Source organism: Rousettus aegyptiacus, unplaced genomic scaffold (genome assembly GCF_014176215.1).
Source record: "Rousettus aegyptiacus isolate mRouAeg1 unplaced genomic scaffold, mRouAeg1.p scaffold_m13_p_3, whole genome shotgun sequence".
Lineage (NCBI taxonomy): Eukaryota > Metazoa > Chordata > Mammalia > Chiroptera > Pteropodidae > Rousettus > Rousettus aegyptiacus.
Window position 1 is genome coordinate 109,165,010 of NW_023416306.1, and position 17,495 is coordinate 109,182,504.

General features: G+C 42.8%; 1 protein-coding gene across 1 annotated transcript in view; it reads right to left on the reverse strand.

Annotated features, from left to right (window-relative positions):
• Positions 1-17,495, reverse strand: part of RYR3 (ryanodine receptor 3) — a 464,873-nt gene that overhangs the window by 118,238 nt on the left and 329,140 nt on the right. The window contains exons 39-43 of the mRNA XM_016160800.2: positions 15,245-15,518; positions 13,532-13,646; positions 11,847-11,976; positions 10,581-10,684; positions 7,529-7,664 (exon numbers count right to left, since the gene is read on the reverse strand). Of these exons, the coding sequence (XP_016016286.2) occupies positions 7,529-7,664; positions 10,581-10,684; positions 11,847-11,976; positions 13,532-13,646; positions 15,245-15,518 (759 nt within the window). The remainder of the gene's footprint in view (positions 1-7,528; positions 7,665-10,580; positions 10,685-11,846; positions 11,977-13,531; positions 13,647-15,244; positions 15,519-17,495) is intronic.

The following is a 17,495-nucleotide window of genomic DNA, read 5'->3' on the forward strand; positions in this document are numbered from 1 at the left end:
ACATTATTATCTTCTTTTCCACATTCCTGAGAGTTAGATAGAAATGGAATAATTCACCCCATTTTACCCTGAAGCATTCATTCTCACCACAGGGAGTATTAGCACAGATGCAATGATTTTACCTTCAGCCCATTGCTTTTCTTACTCTCTACATTCTAACTAAAGTCCCTGTTTTCAGGTCCTTTGCCTGTAATGCTCTTTTCCTTCCCATTCCTTTGTCATAAACCCTGACCTATGTAACTCCTCACAACAAGCTGTGAAGCCTCGGAGGACCTGGTCCTCTCAAACACTTTATCCTCTTCCTTGAAGCACTGAACACAAGTATAACTAATGAATTGTTTGTATCTGTGTGCGTCAGTTTTATCACTAGACTATATATTTAATAAAAAAACAGGGCTTTATGTCTGAATTATCTAACTCTGTATGCTCAAGTATCTTGTTAACATCTGGCATATAACGGGTATTCAAAACATTTTTTGAATAAATAAATGGACTCCACTGAGACAGACTCAAGATAGATGCTTGAAATGATTGGATGGAAAGCTAACGATGACTATCCATTATTGCATTACTGGACCAATTATTAGGCTGTTTACAAGATCCTGATTCCCCAGATCTTAATTAGTCTTAAGGAAATGAACATATTACCCATCAGTCCCAGTGCAGTAAGGGAGAGGCCTGGAGGCCCAGCATGAATGAGTCTAGAGATACCCTCATTTAGTTAAGTTTAGAGAATTACAAGAAAGGAGTGATAGCCAGGATTCCATCTTTTTTTCTGGTAAGTGTCAACTTTAATACGGTGGTAGGCGACTTATATAAATAGGTTATTGCAAGTGGCTAGGACATACGATCTCCTTAGTGCCTTCTACCCTGGAAAGAGAGCTGAGGGTGGGCCAATAAACCACTGTGGCTGCACAGAGAGCAAATCGGGGACTGTTTGCCCATTTGGTCATGAATTCAACCATTCATTGAGTTCGTATTACATGCTAGTCGCTGATCCAGGGACAGTGGGCAAGTAGTGAAGGAGACAAGTCAAGCCTGGACACGAGAATGAGACAAATGGGACAGAGCCATCCCAGCAGATCCACAGACCCATAGCAGAGCTTCCCAGCCAACTTGCAGATAAGTGAGCAAGAAATAAATGCTTATTTATATCCCACTGAGATTATGAAGTTATCTGTTGCACAGCAGAGGCTGACTGATTTGGGAGTGAGAGTGGAAGCAGGGAAGCCAGTTCCTATGCAACTGTAGTCATCTAGATGGAAGATAACAATAGCCTGGAGTAGAGTGCGGCTAGTGGTGATGGAGAGAAGTAGATGAATTTCAGATATCTTTTAGACATCGAACAGAGTTTTGGTCAATTGAATGTGGGCATGAGGAAAAAGAATGAATCAAGGATGCCAACTAAGATTTGATTTGAATACTTGCAAAGTTGAATGTGCTAGTAAGGGAGACAGGGGGTCTACAAGAAGTACAGGTTTGGGATAGATAAGTACAATTCAGCCATAAGATGTACAAAATTTGAGACGTCTGTTTAACTGCCAATAGGAATATCAAATAGACTGCTGGATACACTAGCCTGGATCTCAGGGATGAGGAAAACGATGGAAATGTACATTTGGGGGATGATCAGCATATATGTAGATTTGAAGCCAAGTAACTAAATGAAAATCTTGCAGGGTGGACTGGCACAGTAACCTAAGAATTTTGGAGACCAGTATTTAGTCCCAGAATTATGCTACAATTTATGTTTATATGTCTAAAATTTTTAGCCCCTATGGCTTTTTCACAAATACGTGAAATAAAACTTGGGTGATATTACAGCCTGGAGTCAGAACTGGGGTATGTTCTGATAGAACAGAGCCCACCCATTAAATACAGGCATTTGTACTGAGTTGATGAAAATCAATTTGTGATAAGCACCAGGCTCATAATACTGCTGTTTGTGTGAGTAATGTTGATGAAGCAGTTTTTGTCCTGCTTTACTACTGCAGCCAAAATCTGCAGTTTTATTTAGGTATCAGATCTTATTTACCACTCTTATTAATGAAATGACTGATAAAGAACCCACATACATATGGTTTTGGACACTTAAACTCACTGCCAAGATGCTTAGCCAGTACCTCTGATGGGACCCAATAGGGAGCTGTGGAGAGCTGCTGAAGAATTTACTGAGCATAAAAAGAACAGGGCCCAACATCCTTTCACCCATGCAGACTTCCAGGCATTGGTTTGCTATTGATTTCTTTGAGCAATTTATTCTCTATTACTCGGTTGTTTTGATTATTTCTGGGCTTCGACGCTATTCTACTTTGAGATTTTACAGATAGAGTCACATTCCTTTACTTTTGTCTCCATAAGCCTTTACCTGACTTCCTTCCTCTTCTCAGACATAGGGATTTAAGAGGGTCCAGTGGGAGAAGGAGGAAGGTGGGGAAGAGATCGCACATGCCTTATAACCAGTGAGAAGGTGTGACACAGATGTTAAGTACCCAATCCCCACTAGCCATATCTCAAATATGTCTCACATTCAACCTTCCCCTCTCATCACCCTAGTCTAAAGTGTCTTCTGAGTACAACACTGGGCTGTTGTTCATAACTGTTTAAACAGTTATTTTACGTTTTTACCATTGGTTAATTTTTTGAAAGTTTGTTGAACCTTTCCAGGTGTACTGTACATTTTAGAACAAGAACTACATCTTACATTTTAATCCCAGCCATCCCGTCTCCAATATCAATCACACTGAAGAACGATTATATTCTTTCTGACTCTAAAAACATGAATACATGAAAAGAGAGGAATAAGATGCTTCTTTTAAGCATCTATACTGACTATGCCCTTCAAAGCTAACATGGTACTTTGTACTCTTGACCCCCCCCCCCCAAATTTTTCCAGCTATAATGAGATATAATTGATATATCAGAAAAGATTTGTCTCCCAGCTCAAAGGCCCATCAACAAGCATTCCCCACACTACTCTATTAAATTATGTAGATTTCTTTCTTCAAGATGTTACTCATCCTTGCCTTCTTACCCAGTCATTCCTAGATTCACTCTACCAGATTCCAATAAGAACCATGATTTTTTGGCATTCAGACAGTCACATGTGTCACTATGTGGGTAGGTGTGGTTGATTACAGAATTTTTAGTGATTATTCCATATATGTTTCTGATCATTCTACTTAGGCTTGCTCTGATTCCTGCTATTGTTTGTAAGTGACTTTGGGGTAGAACTTCTTGTCACGTCTCAAAACTTCTTATGTACTCTTCACGTGTCATATGATGGATGCCCCAGTTACGGCCACTGATGATAAATCTGCCTAGAGAAATACAGCAAAGCCAGGAGATACTTTGTTCTTCGCAACGAAGTTGTAACCTAGGGAAGATCGTGCTGAAGTAAGTACTCTAAGGACTCAAAGAAAGCAGGGAAAATAACTTTTGCCTTCTTCTTTTGGATTGGTACAAAAGCTTGTCCTTGGAATTTACGTTAGGAAGGGATCAGACGCCCAGACATATCTGTATCTAGACTGATTATAGAATTTGCAGCTGCTAGGTAATCTCAATTTCATTACTTTCAGAGTTAAACACACCCCAGGGCTTCCAGCAAGCCAATAAAAATAAAGTGAATAAAATTATATACATTAAGAAGTTCTTTCAAACACAAATTTTGTTTAAGATGATCTAATATGAACATTAAGAAAGACTAGTAAAATAATATTTAAAATAAGTTTCCAATTCTATTATTTAACATAGCAAGAGCTTTTGATTTGGGTTTTAAAAATGTTTTTATAAAAGCATTAGCACCAAACCACCAAACAGTAATTTAATAATGCCACAGCTTTGATGAACTCAAAGGAGAAAATGATGTTACTCTTTGTTCATTAGGAAAACAGGGCTACCAAGATAATATGTACAATGGTTTGACTAATGTTTGGCCTCTGGAGCCAAACTTCTCCAGTTCAAATTCTGGCTTTACATCCTATAAGCTGTGTGATCCTAAGCAAGGTACTTAATCTATAAAATGTGGAAGATAAGTGTACTTATTTCGCTGGATTTTCGTATTCTGTAAGTAAGTTAATACATTTAAAAGTGCTTTGAACAGTGCATGGCATGTGATTAATACTCAGAAGTGTGTGCCGTTATCATCACTACCATCATGTTTACCACCCACTATCACCAACTCCATCGTCACTCACTTCCACCTACCACAGCCACTACTACAAGCCACTACGATCATCCACTATCCAACTATCATATCCCCCTCTCACTCACCATGATCATTCCAATTACCACTCATCACTACCCACAACCCACTATCACCTCCATCACCCCTACAACCTGCTACGACCACGACTCGAACGTCATATCCCGCCATCAAGAATATTGCTAACTGCCACCCACTGTCACCACCCCCAGCATTACTCACCATCATCCACCATCACCACTTATTACAGCCTACCATGACCTACCACCACCATCCAACACCCTACCCCTTCTCCCACCATCATCACCCAACACGACCACCCTCATCATCTACCATGATCATCCATAACACCTTTATCTTTCACCGCTGAGCAGAGGCCACAAAAATGGCCAGGGAGTCCTTTCAGTCTCCTGTTAGGCATAAAGACTTGTAAAGGGCTTTGAGATCTCAAGGAATCTATTTATTAGAGTCTTCCTATTTCAAATGCTCTAATACTCTTGTAAGGATCGTGAACGACAATGATAACTAACATGACTGAAGGCACGCTATGTTTCTGGCACTGGGCTAATCAAAGTTTCCCACAGATTATTTCACTTAAGCCTCACAACAACTCTGTGAGGTACATACTATTATTAACACTATTTTACAGATCTCAAAAAAACTGTGGATAGGAAAGTTTTATTAACGTGCCTAAAGTCACAAAGGTAGTAAGCGATCGAGCTATGTTTGAACCCAAGATACCCCATTCTCCAGGCCAACCTCTTCCACATCACTCAACCGTGCTTGAACCTTCTTTCTCATTCTTTGGGTGTTCAACAAGATTCTAATTTTTTTCTTTCTCATCTCTCCATCTCTTTCATGATCTTCCCTGTGACAGCCTACTCTCGCCATTTCAGCTGTACATGATCTGCATGTATATTCAGCCCCAACCTATTGATTAGCTGATCTCTTTCCTATACTCCTAATTAGGGGCATCTCCATTTGGGGGTCATATACTGCAAAACCAAGATGGCTTGGACCAAAACAAGTGCATTATCTTCTACCTCAAACCATTTTCTCCTTCTCACATTCTTTTCTCCCTATCCATAATTCTCTAAGCTTCAATATGACTTACGTTTCTCTCAGCATACTCAGGCCCAGCCACTGTAATTATCACCAACACATAGTTCTATAAATTCTGCCTTTGTAATTTTTTTCAATTGTATCTCTAACATTTCATTCCTACCACCATTATTATAATTTATTATCCTAACCTAGGCACAGAAGTGGTTCCCATCAGTCTCATGTTAAAAAGGTTTCCCAGTTCCCAGCACAATGAATCAAGATGAAACTTTTCAGTTTGGCGTTTTAGTTCTCCTACCTACCTTTTAAACCTCATCTCTTACCACTATGATTCACGTATCTATCCTCACGACCAATAGATCACTGTGTTTCCTGAGCACAGCAGGCTTTAGCCTTACGGCCACTAGTGGCTCATGCTGCTCCCCCACTAGATCAACATTCTTGCATCTCTGCATCTGGAAATTTGTTCAAGCCCATCAGGCCTTTTCTGATATTCTCTACAGGATCTTCTCTATAGGATGTAAGTTTCCTCTTGTGAAGCCCTCCCACACTCTGTCCCTGCCTTACTCCACTTATTTAAGAGACCTCTGGCCATGCCTACTTCCCTTTCTAGCCTGTAAATTCTCTGAAAGCAGAAACTAACATTCTTTGTTAAAACCAAATGTGGTCTTTATATTTATAGAGACAATAATCATTAAATTAAAAAGTGTGTGTTTCTTCTGACTGGCCAACTTGCTAGAGCTTGATACATTAGGAAAAGCACTACAGAGAATAAGTTAAAAGGGCATAAAACAACCTGAAAACAAAAAGACAGACTAAACATTTTGGTCTAGAGTTGAGTTTAGTATGGCCATACATGACCAGCATAAGCAATCTAGATAGGAGCACAGCCAGTGGATTCCTTTACCTTCATAACCTATGTAGACAGTCCCGCCAAATAACTCACAAAGTCATTTGATCTTGACCGTAAAGGTGGCCAAGATGAATAAATTGGTCCTGCCTTGATCTGGCTTCTGTCATAAAGTATATTTACATAATTTGGTGAGATTTATGAATCCTTAAAACCCACTTCACAAAAAAATTTATCTTTATTACCACAGAAACTCTGCATTAATTCTGGACATGTGATCATTTGGATAGGAAGAGGAATAGGCTAGTACAGGATACTCTGAAACGGGCCTCGAAGAAAATGGAGTTTAGCAATGCTGGGGATGAACAGACAGCACCAGCGAAGAATACACAGGGAAGAGCAGAGACAGGCGGTTAAGAACCTGGCTGGATGAGACCCAGGGGAACAAAATACAGACATCTCAAAATCTGTGACCTGAGCAGGAAAAGGGGAAAACCAGGAAAATGGAAATGATTCAAACATTAAAAACAGAATCTATTACAGGGTAGGATACTAAGCAGGTGGGATGGGCATGAAGGGAGACAATGAGAAAAGCACATGGGAATATAATGATCACATCGTGTCGATATATTTTGAGGTAAATTCTCATACTTAAAACAACTTTTATGATCGCTTGTTAGCGGCAATTCCTTTTTGTAATCGCTTAATCAGCTCAGCTGGATTTGTTGCCTGCAACTCCAAACTGGGGAAAGGAAGAAGGGGCAAAGCTATAACTTAAAGTGAATTAGTGTTGTAACAGAATCTTGGGAGACAAGGTAATTTTCAAGAAAGCAGTCCATTTACTTTAAAAAAGATTCAACACATTACACTAGGGTAAATACAGAATTTTTATAAACTTGGAATTCACTATAAATTGGAAGTAACTTGTATTAGAAAATTAATATTTGGGGTTGCTATACCATTTTTTTTCAGGGAGTTTAATTACCTTTAATAGGTATTCTATTATTCTTAATTTTTATTCATTTTTTTCATCCATCTATCCTTCCTTCCATTCATGCAATAGTCTAAGAATCTAGAAGCACACCTGTATCACCTGTATTTAACTCTCTGCAACAGGTGAGCTGAAGGTATTATTAAGCCCCACTTTTAATGATAGAAGAGGTACAGAGAGGTGTTAAGTCCAAGCCCATGCAGTGAGTTTCTTGCTCAGTCTGGTATTAGAGCTCAGGACTCTTTCAGACACTGCTCTTGATCCTTGTCTGGCCTGATTCTCCCTAAGAATTTTCTACCAGCTGTCACATATATGTAGAATTGATTATATTTATGGAGAGGAAGCAGTGCAAAGGAACGCTTGTATGTACCCATGACTATGCCACCTCAGGTCTGAAAGGCATGGAACACTTGGGACTCACTGTTCACGAAGACAGCAAACCTCAGGAAGGACAGGTAGCGCTCCCCTTCGATGGGGTTCCAGCCGACGTCAGGGTACCCTCTGGCCAGAAGCATGGCGCAGCTCTGTAGACCACAGCCTGCCAAGTAGGTCACCACCTGTCCCAAACAGCACAAAAGTAAGTGCCCAAGTTTTTCTTTTTTCTTTTTTACAAGATAGCTGTAAGGTCTGTGAAATTCTAAGATCAGAAGGGCTTTCATTTCCCTTGAAGCTAGAGGGAGCCCCAGACTTTTAAAGCACATAATTTAGTAAATTTGAAGACGGAACCTCCAATTCATTTTTGTTTCCAAGTAATCAATAAGACTGATAACTGTTATGTAGGAAGACACATGTACTGTCAATTCTCTGGTTTTCCCAGTTCTGACAGAAGGGAGCTGCCATTTAAAAATAGGCCTAATTAGGGTGCATCTGGGGAGATAACAGTAGACCCAGGCTGGTCATGTCCATTTGGCCATGGTATTTCAAGACCAAGTATTTAGTCACTGGTTAACCCTCAGTGGGCCCTTGACTAATCAGGGGTCTCAACGCAAGTTCTGCAACAGTTGTCCAAAGTGAAGAGTCAAGATGTTAAGGTTGGGGTGGCTAATAAAGAGGCCACTGCCAGTTAAGGACCAGGACTGGTAATGTTCTCTTTGCTTCCAGATCACCAAACACTTGCCACAAAATCTCAGCTCTGTGATCACGTGGGATATTTTAGAATGTGCCTACCTTTTAGAAAGTGTCAGGCAAAAGCCTGGCAAACAGACCTCTGCTTGAAATATAGTTGTTATTTTAATCTAGTCTTGGATATTGTATGTATACAGGGGGAAGGGGAGAATCTACTATGTGGAAAAAAAGTCAGGAATGCAGTCATTTTCTTTTTTTTTAATCTCCAGGGCCTGGTACATACAAGGTGCCCAATCAATGTTCGTCAAATAAACCATGTATTTGCTGATGTCAAATAGTCGAAATCATTTTGCAATAATAAAAAATTGAAGTAAAAACTCAGTAAGATATTATTGTCACACTTTTTCCTTCTTAAAACAGTAAGGATACTATTGTGCTTGGAGTTTATATTTAATTTGGCCTCTGAAATGTCAGAAAAACATCAATAAAGGCATGGTTTAGGCAGAGTTTTCAGGGTTACAGGTACTGAGCATTTCACTGGCCACTAAAAAAAAGTGCCCGTGTGTGTGTGTGTGTGTGTGTGTGTGTGTGTGTGTGTTCATGTGCAGAGGTGGAGTTGTTGTTCAATCTTAAGGGACCTAATTTCTATTGTGATCAATAGAAGGGAGGAACTAAAGTATTTATTGGTCCTTCTCTCTTCTCTCCCAGGAACCAAACTTGGGTAATTTCCTGACACTGGTCTGAGTAAAGTCTGTGCACCGTGTTGAGCTGCCAGAACCACTTGAAAAGGGGGCGGCAGACCTCATCATCCCCCTTTACAGATTTTCCAAGTCCCTGCTTCTCCCTTCTTCTAGCCTCCTGGCCTCTAGTTATCATATCTTGCATCTTCCAAGGGATGCTTGGGGTCTTTGTTGGGCAGTATCATTTGATAAGGTGAACTGTGACTAAAGAGGGGTGCCAAGTATTAAACTTTGTGGCATTATCTGGTTGTTAAGAGAACAAGTAGCGACTTTTTTATTCAGGCATTAGTTATCATCTCATCACCTACAATACTGTTATTTCTGTTTAAATAGATGAATAATAAAGTTTGACTGAAGTCTGTCCCACTAGAAGCAGAGACCATAAATGAGTTTGTGAAACAGCTGTCTTACTGCTGGTGGCACAACACTGAGACTGTCTGTGTATGGCGAGGTTGTCTTGCTTCTGTTCCCATCGGTTCTTCTTATTAAAACCGGGTCGGGTTTTCTAAAATGCAAACTGGGTAGTGTTGCTACTCTGCTTACGGCTCTCTAAATGGTTTCCGATGCTCTTGGCTCTATAGTGAGGTAAGAGCACGGCTTCTGAGGCCAAAGACTTTTGAATCTTGGTTCCAACACTTACAAACTCCATGACACTGAAGATGCTACCTAATCTCTCCATGCTTCAGTTTCCCTCCTACAACTGGGGGACTAACAAAAAGGTGTGTTCTGAGGATCATGTGAGTGAATTCGGAGTGGGGCCTGGTGCATGATGATTCTGCAGGACCTATAGGAGTATGCGCTTCTGTTACTAAGAGTAATGGTAGCATAAGGTCCAACTCCTCACTAATCCTCATGTCTCGCACCTCCCCTGAGTACTCTGTGCACTGGTCGTATGCAACTTTCCTACTCTCAAGCTCACCATTCTCTCCTCTCTGAACCTCAAACATTCCTGCCATGCTCTTGCCAACAAGGTGGCCGATTAGCTTCTACTTAACCCTCAGCTCATTGCTTTTCTCATAACCATTCTGACCCCATGCCAGGGTTAGGTTCTTCTCTCCCATGTGCCCCCAAACCTACTACATAGTGAATGACCTGTGACTTGTCCCCCTCCCCCTCACTAGAATGCTCTTCTCCACTCTCAGAAAGTGCATTGTTATTCTTGTTAGCCATCCAATCAAGGCAATAGTCCCAAGGTGAGCTGGGGCAAGGTCAGGTGAATCAGCTCCTGCCGCCGCCGCCGCCGCCACCACCGCCACCACCACCACGAACACTGTTCACAGTCTCAATGTGGGCAACTCAGTTTTGTCTCATTTGTATGTGGATAAGACATGTGTGGGCATTCTTTACCTTTATACTGATTATACGGTTTTCTGTCTTGTGTCTTTTTTAGTATGTGAACTTATAAACTCAATGACCCAGAACTTACTAGGAATCCACAAGTGTCTGGTGGTGTTCCACGTAGACCAGTGAGGCTGGGCTTCCACGTATACACACGTCTACATACCCGTGGGAGATGCTCTAATTACCATGTGGCTGCCAGTTGTACCACCTTTCCCCAGTATGTGGAAGAGGTTCTACTGGAAGCCCAGCCTTTAGCCTTCATTTGCTTGGCTGGGTTGCACTATAGGCAGCAAAGAACAAACACAGTGCCTCCCCAGGACCATTTACCTTCTCGAGGTCTGGCTCCTCTAAGCCCAGCGCTAACTCGTTGTTGTCCATCACGGAGGAAGCTGCCACATCCAGTGGAGTGGAACCCCTCATCGAAGGGGAGGCTGTAGGAGGAGGAATAAGAAGGAGCGAGAAAGGAGCAGAGAGACCATTTCTCGCTGAGCTGAGATTGCAGTGCACACAACTGGCCAGGAGAGGGCAGCACACACAGCAGAACTGGGTCATGCTGCTGTTCTCTGAGGGGACTGCCAGCCCAATTTAAGAACAACAGTTCTATTTGCTATTCTTCTTCCCCACACTCATTACTGATTGCGAATATGGATTAAGTTACAAAATTAGTTCACAGGATCAGCTGGGACCACATATTTTCAAGTACTGTTCTAACCTGAAACTTCTCTGGGACCTTGTTTGATGATCACTCCAAAGACTCAGATATCACTTGAATAACTAAACTCAAATGAGCTGGTTGTTTCTGAGACCACCACCTAGAATTTAAAAATAGCCTCAAACAACATTAGCTCATATAGTCATCAGGTCACCACTGTTGTCTTTGGTTTTCCTTTGTCTAGTTCTTAGGCTGGAAATAAGAAAAACACTTCAGGTGGTATTTTACAAAAAGATTGGTAGCCTGACGTTGCATTGGGTAAATAGGAAATCTGAGATTTCAGATTTCACATGCAGAGGTATGTATTTGCATCTTCCACAAATTCATTTGGTTCACATTCAGAACAATGAATAAGGCGTATGCGTTGTGTTGCTCTTCTAGTTCTTTCTGGTGATGGATTTACACTGTTTTTCTCCATGGCTGCTTTTGGCAAGTCCACCTTGCAGCTAGGGAGAGCACTGGCTGGTTGGCTGATAGGACAGGCATGCAGCCTACAGCCAGCCTGCTGACAAGAGAGTGCACCAATGCTCCCTTGGTCAGCTGAGTGAGCTGGGAAGAACCATGCCTCCTCACTATACCTGCAATTTCAAGCCGCATTTTATAAACCATGAGCCCCTGGTCCCAAGAGAAGGAAAGTAAAGTTGTGTGACTATGCCAACACGAATCTGTCATCAGTGTGGGCTGGTAGCAATGTCTCTACTTAGGCTGGAGAGCAGAGACATGGTATCATTATGTCACTTGTTTGTAGATCAGGCGGGGGTTCTTTTTGTTTAAAAATCCTACAGCATGCATGTGGTGGCTTCTTTCCTTTTACCTCCTAAGTGGTCGGTGGGGGGAGTGTCACCTCTGAACTCAAATGTGTTAGTGATAACATGACATACCTAGACCAACACTGCTGTTCTCCAGCAGGTAACTTAGATGCTCGAACATGGCCTTCTGATTTTGCCGGCTAATTCGACAGAAATAGCAAAGGAAGCGGCAACAGCTGGCAACCATCTTTGGAAAAGCAATCTGTAGGGAGAAGTAGGGAGTGTCAAGGAAAAGAGTCTATAGTCGAGTCTTTCTGGAAAGTCATTCAAAGAACTGAACTCTTGCAAGTTGTGAAAGGTTTGGAAAAACATGTTTTCTCCTTACCTTCAGTTTGTTCCAAGACTAATTCACAGGAGAGAGAGTATACACCTAAGAGGCTTCCTCAAATATTGAGAGCTAATTATAGTTCCTAGAACACCTTTCTTTCCAAGGAAATAGGTGTCAAACAAGAATCCCAGTCAGCCTCAGATGTCACGTGAAATTGCATGACCCTACATCAGACTATTGTTTCTAACTAGGAAAGGAGTAGACAGAACTCTGGTGGAAAATTTCAGAAGGGAGGTGGATCACCGTAGACAGATAAGACCCAGCACTGTAGCAGACTTGAGCCCCCCAGCTGGCCCCTGCAGGTGTGGAAGCCCCAAGAGCATCGCCTGCTCAGGCTGTGAGCCTTTCCCAATTACTTCTGTCCTTGATAACTGCTCTCCCATGGGTCCCTAGAATCCTTGCAATCTGATTCATACAACTGAGCACCGAGATGCCACCTTTTATTACCGTTCTCTGTGTTTGGCTTCTCTGCTTAACAAAGTAATTAGCATCTCCAGGGCCTGGCCATGTCTTATTTCTGATCCAATAATGCTCAATCAATGGTGTCAGTGTCACCTTGCTCAGAATCCTAGAAAGCCCTGATTTCCTCCGTTAGAATCATGAAGGGCGCTCGAAGAAGCAGGGTTCTGACACCTACGGTCTACTCGCTTGCTGAGGTATCCAGACATGTGTTCAGGGCTCTTATGGAGAAAGTCCACTTTCCCAAGAGAGAAGAAATCAAGCGAGGAGGAATGTGAGCTTGGCTTCTGTTCTTCCTTCTCACCTCCACCCGTCAAAGCTGGTGGAACTGCTTTCCTAGGACTCTGGCACTCTGGAATTTCCAACACAGGAAAACATACCCCATCTTCTGCCTTCAGAAGCTGGCTAACTCTGAGGAGGACCCTGGGCAAGCTGGAATAAATGCCAGGTTGGCCCCCACTCCTTTCCGGTTGCCGGCAGGAGCTCCCCACCCCCACCCACCTAAGGCAGGCTCCTTATGGGGCAGGCTGGGGGAGGGCTTGCAAGGACATCCTCGGGGATCTTGGCTCACAGGGGAAAAACAGGATGATTATTAAGATCGCATTCTCATTTAAAACAGCCTTCTCCTGACATAGCACAAAACACACCATGCTCTTAAGCGGAGCCCAGAGGAATTCCACTTGGGAAGGAGCAGGGCTGCAGAGTATGGTAAATGTAGCCACTGAACAGTTCAGTGGAAAGAGTGAGAAAAGTCTCCGAACTTCCAGAGTTGAAGCTCTTACGCTGGCTGGATGCTGTTCAGTGGCCTCGTCCCACCTCTTAGCTCCTTCCTGCCATGGTGCAAAACCCTCCCTCCCTCCCCCTGGGAAAAGCAACTGAGGCAATGGACATCAACCATGTGGCAGTCACCAAGTCACCCCCTGTGTTCCTGCTCTGGGGGTCCAGCTCTAAATTCTCCCTGCAGCATTACCTGGGATTTCTCCGCACCCAGCACGTTCACCATCACCTCCATCACTGTCTCGTGCATGCCAAGGACTCGCATGAGGTTTGGGTGCTGGTAGAACACCTTGTTGTTCATTATGTCTCTAGGATAAGGATCAGAGAGAGACTTCAGCACGCCCTTATTTCGACGCTATGAAAATTCAAGAATGAGAGCGCACAAGTGCGCACACACACACTAACTGTGTAAAACGTGACGGGCTAAAAAGGTAATAAAGCACGAGCTCAGTCGGAACACAGTGGACTGCCCTTTTTTAGCTCACAGGAATATTCTGTACTCTTATTTCTACTAAGCACTTGCTTTCTCTTTGAAACATTTCCTTCTGATGACATATTAAACAGTTGCCCCAGGTCCTTTTACTTTTAATAGTTTTAAGGCAGCCTAAATCGCTGGATCCCTCTTCCTCCAGCTACTCAGGGTCTTCTATTTTTTTTCTTCACTTGTCCTTGTATCAATGTCCCTAGGTACTTCGGTTTTCTGAGTGATGGTGCTGTACCCTTAAGACGATTGTATATTAGGTACCAAAGATGTTTTGGGACAGCAGTCCTCAAAAACCAGTGAAATTACCGACAAAATGAAAACAGAATTATGTTTTTAAGTCACTCGGTTTCACAAATTAAGCTGATTCGCAGATTCACAAAATAAAGCCGCAGGCAAATCCAGTGACAGAGGATGCCTGTGACTGGGCTGTGTGAAGAAGCCTGGCAGTGTGGTTACTCTCCACCCACCCCGACCATGCACCTGCCCCTGAGCGTTCCAGCTGTTAAGAGAAGACACCACCAGGCTTCGCTGCTGCTATGTCTACTGAGAGGGCTGAGGGAGCAGATAGGATGGCAGCTTTTTTCTCTCCCCCTAAAAGTCTCTTCATTTCTAGTATAAGATTCCCTTAGGAAATGAATTGGAGGACTGTGTGCATCCTCCGCCGCCCTGCCTGGGTATCCTCAAGGTCCCTATCTGGGCTTTGGCAGTAGACACTCATCTAGTTTGCTGGCTCAAGGGTGCTCGGATGGATCAAAGAGCAGCAGGAAGGCTGCAGTTATAGTTCTTTATTTTCAACAAGTAAAATCGTGGGCTGGTCACTGAACCTTTTGGGGCCTCGGTTTTCTCACCTGCAAAATGGAAGTGCTTCGATATATGATTAAAAAAAAATCTTTCTGACATCTAAAAATGCTCTTTTTGACAACAGGGCTTCTAAGGAAGAGACACAAGCTATTATTGCGGGTAGAGGTGTCTTAGAAGTGACGAAAATGACTCCCTCAGATGGCCCTGAGAGAAGGAAGGAAGCAGGCAGTAATTTTTCAGAGGGAAGTCTCAGAAGACTTCCGGTCAAATGTGGAAGTGCTCAAAAGTTTTCTCTCTTGTTAGGTTGAAAACATGGGTCCCTTCCCTGGATTTTTTCATTGGTTCCCTGAGGCTATTTAGATTCAAGCTAAATTCAAGTTTTTCTTCAAGACTCCTCCCTACTGGTAATGTCTCTTTACCCTGATTAGCAGGTAGTCTGGTCTCTCAGTTTATCAAATGTGACTGCTGTGGCAAGGATGTCCTCCCACAAGGAGGGTCCACAGGACGGGGCACACAGAGACTGTGCATGATTTGATTCTGGACCATCCAGACAGCAAGCTACACCATTTTTCCCACCCGAAGCTCTTCCGACAGACTTGCACTGAACTGTGGGTGACCTACCCCAGCCCATTGATCATAAGCAGCTCCTCTTCCTTGCCCATCCTGACACTGAGGAGGCAGCGAATCTGGCCGAGGGCGGCCAGCAGGCCGATGGTGTCATTCACGGAGGCCTGGCTGATGCTGTAGGTCTTGCGCAGCGCCCGCAGCAGCTCCCCGACGCTGTCGTACTGCCTCCGCAGGAGCGTGAACATCATCCGGACCAGCTCTGCATCCTGGATCTGGTCCTCCTGGGCCCAGCGAATCATTGTCTGGGAGATGAGCTCCTTCAGCGTGGCTAGACAAAGAACAGGAAGGATCAGGACTGTGGCCGTGCCAGGCACCTCAGCTACTTCATTCAATGATCAGACCCATCATTAGTTGGTCAAGGTTAAAAAATTATTCTTTTTAAGGATGAAATACAGCGTGCAGAGAAGTAGACTATGTTATCGAAAGACACATATGTGAGCAATACCACAGGAAAAGAATATCTCAATTTTCAACTGATAGTACTAAATATTCTATTTTGATTAAATAACATCTGAATAGATATGGGAAACAGAAGACCCAAAAGACACTGTTCTTGCCTTCAGGGTGCTCACAGGCCGGAAGTTTACATTTTCATACTGATTTCATAAAAACCGAATTTTATCTTTATGACACCATGTAATAAATGCTAACATGGGAGTATGCGCAAGTGCGTGGGAGACGGTAGAGAGTGGCCAATTCTGGGTGGGCGAAGTCGCTGAATGCTGCTTCTTTAGAGAAAAATAACATTAAGCACTGGAATTTCTCTACTGTACGTACTATCTCCAAGTATTTAAAAGATACCAGATACCACGAACTGCTTAGGCCATGCTGTTGATTCGAGGATTATAAAAGATTATTTTAGATGATATAAACAAAAAAAATACATTCATTGGGAGATGGAGTGAAGTCCACTACCAATACTCTATCAGGTCTAAAGGCTTTGTAGCTGGCAATCTGACCATCACATACTGAACCGTGTTAACTGGATCTCTGGCAGGGGTCAGCCGACACTGCATCATGAACAGCTTTCACAAGCACCAGGAGAGAAAAACCAGTGCGACTTTGAATTCAGAATTTCTCAGGGCTCAGACTGGTTGCACAGACACATCACTGGCTGTATAAGTAAAGGAAAGATCGCTAAAGTGGGACATGTACCAGTTGTGGGACATTCAGAGGTTAGACTAAATGGCCCTAAAAAGGGGCTGATTGGCACTGGTGTGAGAAAAAGATCAGAAGGGAGTGGGAAGTCAGAGCAGGAGGATAAAGCAGAAGGGGACCCTGTCAGAACGGCTGGAAAGGCACTGCTCAGCCCTCCGCATGACAGAAGTGAGGTACCATGACAGAGGTGAGAAGAGTTGCTGTTAAATCATAATTGCATCCAAGTCTGGCTCTGCCTAGCGTGTTCCCGCAAGGTAAGGATGGCACCAAGATCCTTAATTCAGACCTGGTGATAAAGGCGCCACTTGGGGATGATGAAGGTCATGCACACCATCAGTAAAAGAACTGGGAATAATCTCAGACGGGTGCTTTTGGTAGCCTGTGCCATTTCTAATAATCTAGTTTTCTAACTCCATATACTAGATGGCAGATGTCTGCTCTGAATACAGTCTTGGCTCATCATAAGGGATCTAAAAATAGAGCTCCAGAAGAGATCTAGATGTAAAGAATTCATTTAACGTACTGCTGTGTCTATCAACCCTGTGTGTATTTTAGGTTCAGACGGGAGTCAGAAGCTGAAAAACTTTAAAAAAGGATACTGAAGGCAGAGAGAAGCACAGTTAAAAGATGTTCCTAAGAGATCTCACTAGGCAAGGACTGCTGACTAATAGCTTTTAGGTTAGATAATATTTCAACCATCTGGGGGTGGAGGTGGGAAGGTATTTATGGGGCAGGCTGCGTTCCTCTCAGGAACCTATTTCCTCAGTAGCCAAATGTAAAAGTTCCTGTTTCTCTTAGGTACTACTCACAGTAAAAAAAATAAAACCAAGACAGAAACAGACACTCTTGGACCCAATGTAAGTTTTTATAGTCCTGTAAGTATAATTCCCTCTTTAGCCTGTATTTTGGGCTGAAAGAGTTTAAGTTCTCACCACTAACAAGCAAATTCTCTGCAAAAAAAAAAAAAAAAAAAAAAAAATACAGTCTCTGCCACACTTGAAAAGCAAAAGTCAGAACTGTTAATTAGCTCAAAGCCCATCCTCTTTTTAATAGGGAATTTTACAGAGTCACAATGAAACCAAGTGAA